We start from the raw sequence: 13005 nt of genomic DNA on the forward strand, positions 1-13005 counted from the left end.
GTGGGGGGGGGGGGGGGGGTGGGGGGGCCGCGCCCCCCCCCCCCCGGTCCCCCCTGAGCCGCGCTTCTCCCCGCAGGGCGAGTCACCAAGACGAAGGACGGTCACGAGGTGAGGTCCTGCAAAGTGGCGGACAAGACGGGCAGCATCACCATCTCCGTGTGGGACGAGATCGGCGGCCTCATCCAGCCGGGGGACATCATCCGCCTGACCAAAGGGTGCGTATGGGGCCGGGGCCGGGCCCGCCGCCCCCGCTCCGCTCCCCGGCCCGGCCGAGCGCTGCCGGGCAGCGCCGGGTCGGGGGGAGCCCTTTGTCACCGAGGCGAAGGTGCCGCGTTGTGGTCGGGCTCGGCCGCCCGTCGAGAGGCACGGATGACACGGCTTGGCCCCCTGTGGTCCGGCTCGCCCTTACGGAGGCAGCACCCTGAGGTCACTTGCCAAATTAAAACGGCGCTTTCCGCCCCAGAACATGCCCAGCATGAGCATACAAACCGGCGGATGGTTAGGAAGGGCTTGTATTTTTAATGAGGAGGTGGCGTTTGGGAGACCTGGCTTGGCTTTAAAAAGAGGAGTTCTTTTTGGGGTGGGAGGGAAAGGCAACAGTCAGTCCTGGTCTGTAAATCAAGCAGGGAAGTCAAAAGGATGTTCTTATTTTTACAGCCAATTCTTTACTCCAGCAGTCAGCTCCTTAATGAAAGGAGGGAATGATTAACGTCTCTCATGCAGAAAAGTTGCTTTTCATTGCAGTGGGTTTAACAGAAATGACAGGCAGAGGAGGAGGAGCTTTCCAAATTCACTATAAAAATTCATACTAGGGCTACACTGTAGAGCATGTTAGTTTGGTTAGGTGCAGTTCATTTATCTGAGGGAGCTGGCTTAATTTAAAAAAAAAACAAACAACAAAACCAAACCAACTTATGTTTATTATCTGTGAGAAAGAATACTAGTTTCAATTTGAAAATCCTTTTCCATGTCACTTAAATTGTAAGCAGCAAAGTGATAGTCACTTTCATTTGAGTTCTTCATACCAGTTAGGTTACACTTAGAAATCCATTACACTGATCCTTTGGCCTACAGCACTCCAGGAGATGGTGGAACTACAGCGTGTGTAAGGTCCTTTTAATTGGCTTTTATCGAAAAGTACGTAAAAGGTTACTCAGTGGAGCCGCTAACCAAGCGGCTCTTAAGTTGTTCATCTGAGTGCAGTTCTTGGTTTTGGAGTGAAATTGGATGACCCTTGCCACCAAAACTACAGCTGCTTCCTCCTATGCAAATGTCCTTTTACACGAAATGGGCTGACTCCTCAGCAGAGGTGGTTCTGGGGAAGCCTGCTTGCGTGGAGGGCATGTGGAGTGCTGGGGTGCTGAGGTGGGTGGGACGAAACCAGAGCTCTGGGTCAGCACAAAGCTCTCTGCATAGATGACATTGAAACAAATTAATAGCGATACTGTTCAGCACTGGTAACAGTACTCTGCTCTGTGACTGGCTTACTGTAGCTGCTCTGGTGTTTCAGTGCACCAAATGGGAGGGTCGTTGCATCCCTTCATGTCAAAAAGTGAGTTTGGCTTATATGAATTAAATTTATGAGCTGACATTGCTATTCCTGGTGGGTGGCTAAGTCATGCCTTCATTTACATGAATTGCATGCTCACTTAAGGCTGCGTAGCGAGTGAAATGGCAAAAGCTAAATACATTCTCGTTTGGCTCTCATATTAAGAAAAATGCCCTCATGCTGGCATACAAGGTTCTCCAAACACAATTTTATACTCGGCTCAAATAGGATTAATTCGAGTGTGTGATGTTGCCACTGCAAGGCAGGTAAATTTCAGCTCTGTAGGCTAATCTGACTTTTCAGTGCAGGATGCTCACTGTTACAAGTAGAAAAGCTTAGCCAGGCCCCATGTGTAAACATGTCTTTTTTTTTTCTACTGAATTTCAAGCTGTAGATGCATTCCTCTGCAAAAGCAGACACTGTTGCTGATTTTTGTCATTGGCTGATTAACCTGTTTACAGAAAGTTGTTGCAGTTAATATTTCTAAATTTGAAGTTAGTTCTCGAGTTCAGTGCTTTATGGCCAGCTCTTTCTGAGACAAAAACAAATGCTTGCATACGTGGAATAACTTTGTGCTTGGAGGTTATTAGTCCCATGATTTGCTGGGTCTTGTCCCATTAAATGTGTGTTTGACTTATATTTATTATTTGGTAGCTCTTTTCCTTTGTGCTGTGCCACAAGACTGTACAACTAACTGTTTATTAAAGGTTGAGCATAGAGTGAATCTTTAAAGTGAAAGGTAGCATTATGGAGTGAAGAGCATTAATCCTGCCTCTGCATGGAAAACTCCCAAGACAGGCATTGTAACTGTGGATACTATGCTTTGCTGCTTGTGTTGAAGTACAGAGAAGGTTATCGTTGCATTGGCATTATGGTCCTGTTCCGCTGCCCTGACTCCTCCCTGGTGCCTGTGTTCAAGGCCCTGTGTGCAGTCCGATGGTTCCCAGTCTCAGCAGATAAGGCAAAGGGCAAGAGGAAGGTTTGTTACCTATGTTACAGAGATACAACCAGAGCATGAGGAAGTGGTGACTTGTCCGGATTATCTGTGACTCCTGAGAGTGCAATTGCTGGGGCTCCATATTCCTTTGCTAGAATACACCCATATTCCTGTTAACTCCCTTGTGCTGCACTTGAATTTCTGGTCTGTATTTTCATTATTTTCTTCACATACGCAATGCCCCTCACCGAGAGGAACAATTATACAGAAAGTTCTGCATAACTCATTCCAGTGCTTGAAGTCAAGTGCCACTATAAAGACTAGAGTGCACTCATGCTGTCTTGTATGTGAATGTTTCCACAATCACAAAATTATTTCATTGCATTTCTATATGTCACTTGGAACATGATGGTCAAACTTGTGCCTTTAAAAAAAAAAAATCTGGTAAGGACCTATACTAAAGAAGTAAGCACTTTCTACTACACACATTCAGTAGCAGTGTCTATATTCTCCAGTGAACAAAGGTAATTCTTCCTGGCTTCTGCTGAAAGCAGAACTGAGAGTTGTCAGTGGATGGTAACACAGATACTGCTTTTGGCAAGATGCCTTTCCTCTGCAGGAACAGTCATAAGGGCTGCTCCAGCCACGGAAAGAGCATCCAATCTCAAAATAATTAGTTGGTTTCCTGTCATTGCCAAAGGAGTCAGCTGAGCTTCCAGTACCTTTTGCTAGAATTAAAACATGTAACATTTCAGCGTGGTGAAGTTGGGATCCCTGGGAATTTTTTCAGTCCATTCATGCTGAGGTGTAATACTTACTAACTCTTGGAGGATACCATGCTTCTACTTTCTTGGTCAACAGTGGTATTTCTCATTCAGTAAGAGAGACTGCTTTGCTTCTCCTTTCTTTGGCCAGGTATGCATCTCTGTGGAAAGGATGCCTGACACTTTACACAGGACGAGGAGGCGAGCTGCATAAAATTGGGGAGTAAGTATTGCGTGTTTATACTTGTGGCGTAATGTCCTCTTCTCAGCTGAGCATCATGGTAAGTATAAGATGTGGTGGCTCTTAGTAAATGGAAGCTAGGGCAGCAAAAGTGTGTTGATTAGTCATGGATAGGCACAGTACAGGCAACTGTGATGTGAGTTTCCACATGCTGTTGCAGTAATGAACTCCGACCCTCTCTGGATTCTACGTACATTGAGGAAAGTCAGCCTCTGTCATTGGCACAGGGCTGGCATTTACGTAGAGAGAGGAAGTGTATAAATGACAAGGGACTTAATCTGCATTGCTTACCTAGGCCTCAGCTTGATTAACCACTTTATTTTGGTGGAAGCCTTGTGTGTGTCATGCTTGAGAGACAGGCAGTGCAAAGAAGGAAGACAAAGGTAACTCCAGTGAATCATACCTAAACAGAAGCAAACCTCATTAAACCTTCTTTAAACTGCCCACAAACTGAGGTGGCGACTCCTTCTGACTAAGAACAAACAGGAGTAGCATATTTGACAAGCAACAGGAAAACCAGCAACATTTTCTAACCAGAAGAGTGCTTCCGCTGTTGCACAAAGTGCCATGGGAGGCCTTGTAGTCATCAGGGAAGTGGGACTGCGGGGTAGGCACCTCTCTTCTCGGAAGGTTCAAAAATGCCCAGTGCTCAGCTGGATTTTGTAAGGGATGGTCTGCAGATCTTCTTTGGTGTAAAGACATCACCTCAGAAGTGTCATCCAGTGGGCTTACTCTCCATCAGGCTGGAGTGAGGTGAGTCCTCACCTGGGTTGTGCCTCCCAGCAAGAGGTGGGAACTCCACTGCTGCTTAACCACTCCAAGCTGCATAATGATAGAAATCTTTCTTCCCCTCTGCCATAATTTCCATATGGTGAGTTGGTGGGCCTGTTCCTCCATAGTCCCCTTGAGTGGAAAAAGGATACTTTGAATTTCATTCCCTGTTTTGGACTCCTCTGCGCTATTATGTTAATGGGGCACTCCATAGCATGGGAGTGTGTGGGAGTGTAGTTTTCCCCCTAGAGATCTAATGCAGTCACAGTCTGGGAGCAGGCTGGGTGACTCTGTGCCTCAGGTGACCTTGTGAGTGGGTGCTGGACAAGATTGTGCAGCTGGGAGAGAGGTGAAGGGAGCCCTTTCATCACCTTTTGTTTTCTTTAGGCCATTTTACCTCCTAGAGTAAAGGTGTACTTCCCTCTGCTTGACTGAAACACCCTCACCAGGAAGATGTGACAGCTTTACTACAAGACTATAAAGGGATCAAAGAGCTTTTTAGTACCTGTGGATACTGTCTCAACAGTGGGGTCTGGATAAGTTGTTTCTAGGTGATGGGATACGTCAAGAACATATGCTCTTTGAGTTGTGGAGTTGAGAACTCTGTTAAAAAAGATGGCTTTAGAACTTCCTGATAATCCTAATTTCTCCCCAGGTTCTGCATGGTATACTCAGAAGTGCCAAACTTCAGTGAGCCCAACTCGGAACACGTCGGGCAGAACAAACTGGTATGTTAAACTCATCTGAGGCTTCTGGCATAAAGTGCTCTTTGTTCTGAATACTTCACACTAGGCTGTGATCAGATGTGACTCTTCTGGAAAAATGGACTTGAAGTGATATATAGATAAAAATGAGCCAATAATTAGAGTAGCAGATAAATTCCACGTGGAGCCACTATAAGAACACAGGAAAAAAAATCAGCCCCTTTCTGTAAAATGTGAAATTTCTTTCTCTGATCAATGTCTTTTTTTTTTTCTTACATTTCTCTGAAGGCACAGGGTGAACAGAATAATAGTTCTGCATCAAGTAATATGGGTTCTTGTACTTTCGGGCCACTGGGTAAGTTTTTTCATTTTGTGGAAGTGAAAGGATGAGAAGCACTTAATGGGAATAAAAAGAAATTCATCTTGCTAAGCGTCCTCCACTCTGGGGCAAAAGTGTACTATGCTCTAAAAAGTCTTTTAGGCTGGGGCCTGAACCTGCAAGCACAAAAGCACAAACGTTTCCTGAATAATGGTTTCAGGATTTGTTCCCTAGGAGAGGAAGAGATCAGAATATCCAAGGTGCCTGTAACATGTAAAGGGGCTTGCCTGATCCTGAATTGTTTTGATGCTTTCAAAGAGTTTTTTGCAGCATGTGAAATTCTGGTTGTTTTTTTTTAAAGTGCCTGAGGCCTTTGGCTTTAAAAATTACTTACTTTAATCTTGCCAGTCACCATGGCTTTCCTGCCAGGTTAGCTCCCCAAATCAGAAGCGGTAGTCTGAATTCCAGTATTTGACCTGGCCAGATCATTTTGTGATGTATTTAAACATCGAAGCTTAAATAAGAAAATGCTTCAGGGACTTGAGTAGGTGTAAGCTGAGAGGGATCCTTAGTTATGGCCTGCCTACATGATGCCCAGACTCCGTACCTGGTGTTGTATAGCTAAGCCCTGCTGGTGGATGACAACAAACTGATTCCATAACTTGCTGTTAAAAACCTCTGTGTCACTTCAGTTCAGTGACTGTCTGCTTCCTCTTTAGCAACATGATTTTAATTTCTCTTATTTTACTTGTCTTGCAAGCCCTTTCTGTTCCCTTGAAAATGAATTAATCTGAGCAAAGAAGGGAAGTGCTTTCAGGCCAGTCTCCTCAGTGCCAGGGTGAGGCGAGTAGGCTTTCAGCCCAATTAGTGTGTAGGTACTTCCTTGGTGTCCCTATTTTGGGCGGTGGACAGCTGTTTTCACTGAGCTTGTGTGTATCTTCTGAAACTTCTTTTTTTCTATTCCTGCTTCTTGTGTGGTCTCTAAATGCAATGATTTCCTTTTGTCTCTTCCTCTTCTCCCCATGCTTCCTGTCATCATTCTGCCTTTTCAGCTCTGTCCCTCCTCCTGCCAGCAAAACATGAGCAGTGATGCTTATGAGGCTCAAGTTCATGAGAACTTGGCGCTAGCAGAATTGCTTCTGTGGCTGGACTTCACAAGGCAGCTTTCTACTTCTGTGTTGCCTGGTAGTGGGGAATGATGCAAGGAGCTTTATGTAGCCTGCTTTTCTCTTGCTGGTTTCTCCTTGACTTCTGCTGCCCTGCTGTCTCTCTGGAATGTCTTGGTGTGTGACCTACAAGCCAGTGCATGTTTCTGAAAGCACCAGTCTAGTTTCATGAGGCTCCAGTCTCTCTCCTGGGCGTGCAACTCTGAATCAGCATGCAACTCTGTGACCCTTCTTGCTTTAGTTGAGAGAGGGGTGCTAGGGATGGAAGGGAGGTAGTTTGGGAGGAGGAAAAAGGTAATCTGTGGTTTGGGGTCTTGCAGTGCCAGAGGGGCTTTTCCTTCTGGTGCTCGGGGTTTGCTGGTTGCTGCAAACTCTGTGCGTTCCCTGTTGCTAAATTTATGTAAGGGAGCAGTGATTTCAGTGCATGGAACTTGTGATAACCTTTTTTTGTCTTTTTAGGAAATGGTTTACAAACTGGACCTGAATCAAGTGGATTTCCATTTACGTATAATCATGGCCACACTTATGCAGGTAGTGGGAGAGGCAATGGACGAGGACCTGTAAATCCAGCACCAGCTAATAGCGTTCAGCCTTTTCTCCCTGCTGTCAGTAATGGGAGGGACCCACGCAGAGCCTTTAAAAGATGACTATGCCAAATGTGGTTGTACAGCTTGCTTAAACTCTACACTCTACTTGAACACTTATTGCACTTTTATTTATAGTTAACTGTGAACCAGTTTGTCCTTTGTTGTTTTTTTACCTTTTGGTCTATGGAGCAAACTTGATGTCATCTATTTCTTGTTTTGCTTAGGGAAGCACAGTGAGTCTTCCCCATACATTAAGGGGTAGGGGGAGAAGGTGGATCTAAGAAAGTAAGGGTAACGGGTTGAAGAATCTTAATTAAACTCGGTACCCTTTGCAAAATGGAAGAAAATTTCAGTTACATCTATGTATTTTTCTGTTTCTGTTGGTCAGCCATATAGCCTTAAAAGGTCTATTATGTCCTGTGCGTGCATATGTTGACTTCCATTAGGGTTAATGGGAGTTCTTCATATTGGAAGAGAAATGAAGGGGAAGAGCAAAGATGCTCTAGTGAACTAGGTGTCCTTGGAATGAATATAGCTTGTGAAAGCAATAAGTGTAAGGAAATGGTGGTGCCAGCACCTAGTGGTGTCTCCTGAATCAGAGAATGGATAACTCAGATGAAAATTGAAGACAGGGTGAGTGTCTTGAAGCTTGACTTCTGATTCGAAAAAGGTGTACACTACTTAAAAATTCTCCATAAACACCGTTATCACTGTCACGGAAAGTGACACTGATTTTTTTGCTTTGGTTAGAAGCTTGGATATTCATTCTTGCTTTGCGTGAAATAGGAGAGGAGGATCTAAATTCAGACAGTATCAGGGAATATGCTCTTTGTAGCCACTCCTTGTGTAAAAGCCCAAGGTTACTTTGCAGGAGTCTGAATTTCCAGGAAAGAACTGTTTTCAAATGCTGCATTACCCATCTTTTCAATGAGGCTGCCTGCTTCTCCTTCCTTCATTCACTTTTCCAAATGAATTATGTATTAGATGAAGCTGTATGTGTGGATTGTAGAGGTACTGGCCAAGCACACAGCTGCTCTTCTGATGCTGTTAAGCTGCTAAGCTTTCCTTCCTCTGTTTTATATGAAATACAAATTATCCCTTAAAGAACTTAACCCCGCAACCACCATCTTCTGGGGGAAAATAGCTGTGGTTTTATTTCTGAGATCACAAATGCCTTGACTCTAAATAGAAGTCCAGTGCCATATTTCAGATCAGGTTCAAAAACAACGTGGAAGCTGAGGTGTCATACTGGATTCATCTGTTTAACTCTTCTTCTAGCTGACCTCTCAAATAAAAAATTGCAAAAAATTTTGCACTAACCATTTCAAAAAACAGATCAAACTTTCTTTCTGTCAAGCCATAAAGACTTCATGACAAAAGGCTATTTCTGAATTGTGAGTTGTCTCTGTGGTTGTTCATGTTAACTGAATCTACTACTATGTCACTAATGTTTACAAGTTATTTACATTTGATACTTCTGCTTTTGGTACTCCATCGTGATGATTTGTTGAAAATTGCTTCTAATTGGCAAAAGTTCCTTGCTTAGTCTGAAATACTGAACTTTCTTTTAAATGGAAGCAGCAGTGACAACAAACTTCTGAAGGGAGGTTTAGAGACCTGTGTGCCTGGATGCCTGACGGCTCTTTGCCTCTGGTCTGGTAAAATGCTATCCTGATAACCTGCTTCCAAGTGGAACTAGCAAAACTTGTCTTAGACACAAGAGAGTGGCATGCCTCATGAGATCACCCACTGGTGCTGTTATGGAAGAACAGTGCTAATTGGTGAACCAGGAAGCACGCAATGACTTCTGGGGAAATGGTGTAAGGAGGTGATGTGTAACTCAGGGACTTTAAATTGCTTACTTATTTAAATAAGTCATGTATAGTCTAAATGCATGGACAACCGCTTATGCAGTGTTGTGTTAAGACATCTGATATGCTTGTGAGAAGGAAGCCAAGAGGACTTCTAAACCTCTGAAGTGTAAATGACATGTTCCAGAGGTAAATGAGATGTAAGTATGGTGAGAGCTGTGCTTTCCAGTAGTAGCTGTAAGGGTAGCAAGTGAACAGTGCAAGTGATGGTGGCATGGTGGGGACTTCATACTCATTGGGGTTATCTCCACCATGGATCTCAAATCCTGGTGGTCTTCACTACAGCATGAAGAAAGTTGAAATGGGGCGGAACTGCGTGTTAGTGTGTGCTGAGGTGCCTGATGTTCGTAGCTCTATGCGTTTGAGCTTTTATTAAGCTAATAAACAGAATACTTGTTCACAAATTCCAAATAAAAAGTGAGATGATTACTGCTGATATGTGGCATAAAGATTAAAATCTTGCTGTCAGGTGGATGACTGATTTGCAGTTGGGAGGAAAAAAGCAAGAGGCTGGTCTTCATGTTCTCAAGGTTAGTAGCATTCCTGCCTCCCTGTTTCTTAATGTGAAACTATTTTGGCTTATTAATAAATTTTTACTTCTTTGCAGGGGAAATCTGTGCCCTGAAAAGTCGCATGGACTTAAAGTAAATATAATCATAGTAATTTTTCAAGGTCTTCTGATCTTCCAGTGAACCTAAGACAAAGTTGCTTCCCTCAGAGGTATCAGTGTCAAGATCGTTCTCAGCTTGCAGAGGAATCTGGGAGCCTGCCTTACATCTGTTTGGATCATACCACCTTGGTGTACGGAGAGACAGCGATACACCTTTCTCGATGTAGACAAGCAGTTGTCATGAATTACTCTATAAAGCAATTCATAGGTGCCCAGTGGTTAGGTTGTTAGGTAGTCTCTTTACAGATGCCTTCCCAAGATATTAAAGGTAAGGCTGCCGTTAGGGTAGTCTCATTCTAGATAATACAGATCACCAAAGGAAAAAACTCTGGAAGGTGTTCATGTGTCCAGACACAAACTTCACAGTGCTGAAGTGCAGCTGAGTAGCCCTGATACACTTCAGTCACAAAATGCCCAGCTCTCATCCCACAACAGCTCATCTCCTCTCACCCACCCCAACAAAAGGACTGATGGCAGACTGCAGCAATGTGGCAGTGGAGAGGGTTTTGCTGCTATGTCTGCTGCCGTCCTCTGTGTGTTCCTTCTGTCCATCCTCAGCATGCATCTTTTTGCCTTAATCCCAGAAGTGGAAAAGCAGTCCTGTAATGTGAAATACTGTCCTAACCTTGGGTGTGTGGTGGAGTCACGTGCTCCATTTCCACAGTGAAAATGGGAAGGTGCTGTAAGAACAAACAGAAATGCTGCACCAAGGCATGTGATACATACTCTGCCTTCACAACTCTTAACTTAAAAACTCTTAACTTAAAACTGGCGGGTTGCAGTCCTGTGCATTCCAATAATGCTGCTCTTCAGCATCATACAAATTCCAGTAAGGGTATCTGCAGCTAGTGCTGCTTGTGCAAAGCTGCTACAGGCAGTATGAAACATCTTCTCTACGCGAGTGCAGTCTCTGTGCAGATGACACCCTTGGCACCATTGCAGAGATGTCAGCCGTGTTCTGTTAGCGTGTGCGTTTCTCTGGGCATGGGAGCGTTTAGTAGACAAATGCAGTTTCCTGTAGCCCATTGCGGCCTTGTGTTTTTCATAGATGTTATTGCTTGTGTTTTGCTAACGACCTGGCTGTGCTATGGTTACCCTCTGCAACTCGTGTCCATACCCCCAAAACAAAGGATCCTTTCCTGTTCTATAAGGCAGTTTTCATCGGCAGCTCCCCAAGTGCTTTGTTAGGACTAGGAATTGGTAAAAGCAATGGGGTTTTGAGCATTTCTGGGCAAGTTTCCTGAGCTGCTTCGTGGCCCATGCATTCCCAGCCGCCAGGTGGTTGCCCTGCTTCTCTCAGACGTCTGTAGATTTGCCCTTTCAGACATACTCTATTCTTAACCCTCGAGCCAAGCAATTGTTTGTACCGCCAAGCGCGGTCTCTGGCAGTGCTTTCGAGGGGGATCCAAGGAGGTGCCTTGCTTTCTCTCTGCAGCTCTTGCTAGCAGCTAGCTCTTGAGCAAGAGCCGGTTGATTTTGGGAGCTTCCCCTTAGTCCAGCGTCAGTGCGTGTTACGGGGGCGGCTGCAGGGCTGTGGCTCCCTGTCCTGGGTCTGATGAGGCCCTGTTACTGACTGCGGTAGGAATGCCCTGTCCGAGCCAGGCGCTCGCCTGCCGTGCGATGCCGCGGGGTGAGCCTGGCCCTCGCTGCCGGGGCCCCCTGGCCAGCCGGGGCTGGGTGCCCCGCTTGGGGTGGCCTGGAGCACCCCTCCCGGGGTGGGTTCTCCAGCAACCCCGGCCCCCCCGCGCTGCAGGTGGAGCGAGGGGCGCGGCGGTGCTGCCTAAGGCTGATCCGGGGCCGTGCGTGGGTGCTGGAGGTAATGGAGCTGCTGGCAGTGCTCCGTGTCCCCGGAGCCTGCCCTGTTCTGTGGCGGGGCGGGGGGAGATGCGTGCTTAGGGTCGTGGAAACACGCAGACCTTCCAGGGCTGTGTGCCTGGCTGATTTAACGGCCTCTTTGCTGGCATGCTTTTGTTTGCTGCTGCATAATTAGGGAGATTGGAGCTGGCTGAAGGAGGGAACCACTCATGGGGATGTGGCTTCAATTAAAACAACAAAAACAAAGCCGCTGTCTTCCCACTGGAAGACACGTACCAAACCAGGGGCAATTGCCTGAAAACTGAGATTGAAGTTTTCAGCAAAGCCCTTCAGGAATTAGGTTGGAGATGTGCTTTCTGACTTCAGCCTTAATCATGCTACTAATTCCTTTATTCTTGATTCCAGACAATTTGAAATTGTTATGGCTCTTTATAAGGCTTAGGCTTTTTAATTTATTCTGTGATGGACGTTCGTGTGTGTGTATGTAATATGTATAAACATACACAGTATCTTGTAACTGGGATGGAAAAAATTAATCCTACACAAGCTGTTGACTAAACTACAGAGGATGGAGTTCAAAGGGATTAGAAAAAAAGTTTGGAAGTGACTAAGGGGAACACTTAAGGACTTCATTTAGCTTTTAAATTTCTCTAAATTGCTGATGTTTCTTCTCAAGAGGAGAGCAATGCAGTTCTAAAAGCTTCATCTAAAACTGCCCTCCCACACCCCCAGCTGATAAAGACTCCAGATTTGTACATTTCCTAGGGAGCAAGATTAGGGAAGGAGTAAAACATCAGGATTTAGCTCAGAAAAGAAAATTCTTGTACTGTAAATGTACCTTCAGAGCTAAATGCTTCCTTACTATACAGGTTTAAATGGGATGGTATCTGCTCTGCAGCGTGGAGAACCCGAAGCAGCGCAGTCACTGCCGGGCTGACTAGCTGCTGCGTGTTAGATAAATTGGCATATAAAAGACACAATCGGCTTACTACGTGATTAACTGAGACTCCACGGGAGTGTGGTTGTATGTTGTAGTGTATCAGCAGAGCCCTCTACCAAGCTTTCTTCAGGTTCATGGCCAGAGGGTGAAATAGTGTCACAAAGTACTGGATGATGACCATTTGGGCAATTTGGAAGCACGCTTGCCCAGCTCTGCCGCACGCCCTGTGGGAATGGCCGGGAGATCCCGCCGACTTCAAGCATGATTTGGATCGGGTCGTGTGCAGGCAGTAGGTTCTTATTTGTAAAACCAGGATAAGGTGGTAGGGCAGATCTATCAGATGATAAATTCATAATTTATGAAGAGGCTGAATGCTGTGGAAAAGCTGAAAGCCACAGCCAATGTGTAGATTTTTCTTTCTAAATCAAGAGACATTTAAGAATACAAATTCCTGAGCTTGGAATCTTTCTAGTTAGGTGTTTGGGTTTGCTCTTTTTCCAGAGGTGCCAAGCGCTGCAGTACTGTGCCCCAAATTGCAAGCAACCCAGCAGTCGCGGAGAGCTCGCCAGTGCCACCAGGAGAGGCTGCCGCTTTCCCGGGACCTGCCCGCTGGTGCTGCTTCGAGGAGCGCTTTTGCGCTCGGGCTCTCGCAGTGCCGGTTCCCGGCGCGG

At 45.5% G+C, this 13005-nt stretch overlaps 1 protein-coding gene across 2 annotated transcripts in view; it reads left to right on the forward strand.

Annotated features, from left to right (window-relative positions):
* Positions 1–8028, forward strand: part of NABP1 (nucleic acid binding protein 1) — an 8422-nt gene extending 394 nt beyond the window's left edge. The window contains exons 2-6 of one of the 2 annotated variants that reach the window (XM_010563998.1): positions 77–215; positions 3402–3473; positions 4918–4990; positions 5255–5321; positions 6911–7231. In XM_010563998.1, coding sequence (XP_010562300.1) covers positions 77–215; positions 3402–3473; positions 4918–4990; positions 5255–5321; positions 6911–7098 — 539 coding nt within the window. In that variant the 3' untranslated portion in view covers positions 7099–7231. Of the gene's footprint in view, positions 1–76; positions 216–3401; positions 3474–4917; positions 4991–5254; positions 5322–6910 lie in introns of both variants that reach the window. The other variant, XM_010564008.1, reaches the window with a different exon arrangement.
* The last annotated feature ends 4977 nt before the right edge of the window (positions 8029–13005 follow it).

Source organism: Haliaeetus leucocephalus, unplaced genomic scaffold (assembly GCF_000737465.1).
Source record: "Haliaeetus leucocephalus isolate CR32 unplaced genomic scaffold, Haliaeetus_leucocephalus-4.0 Scaffold1, whole genome shotgun sequence".
NCBI lineage: Eukaryota > Metazoa > Chordata > Aves > Accipitriformes > Accipitridae > Haliaeetus > Haliaeetus leucocephalus.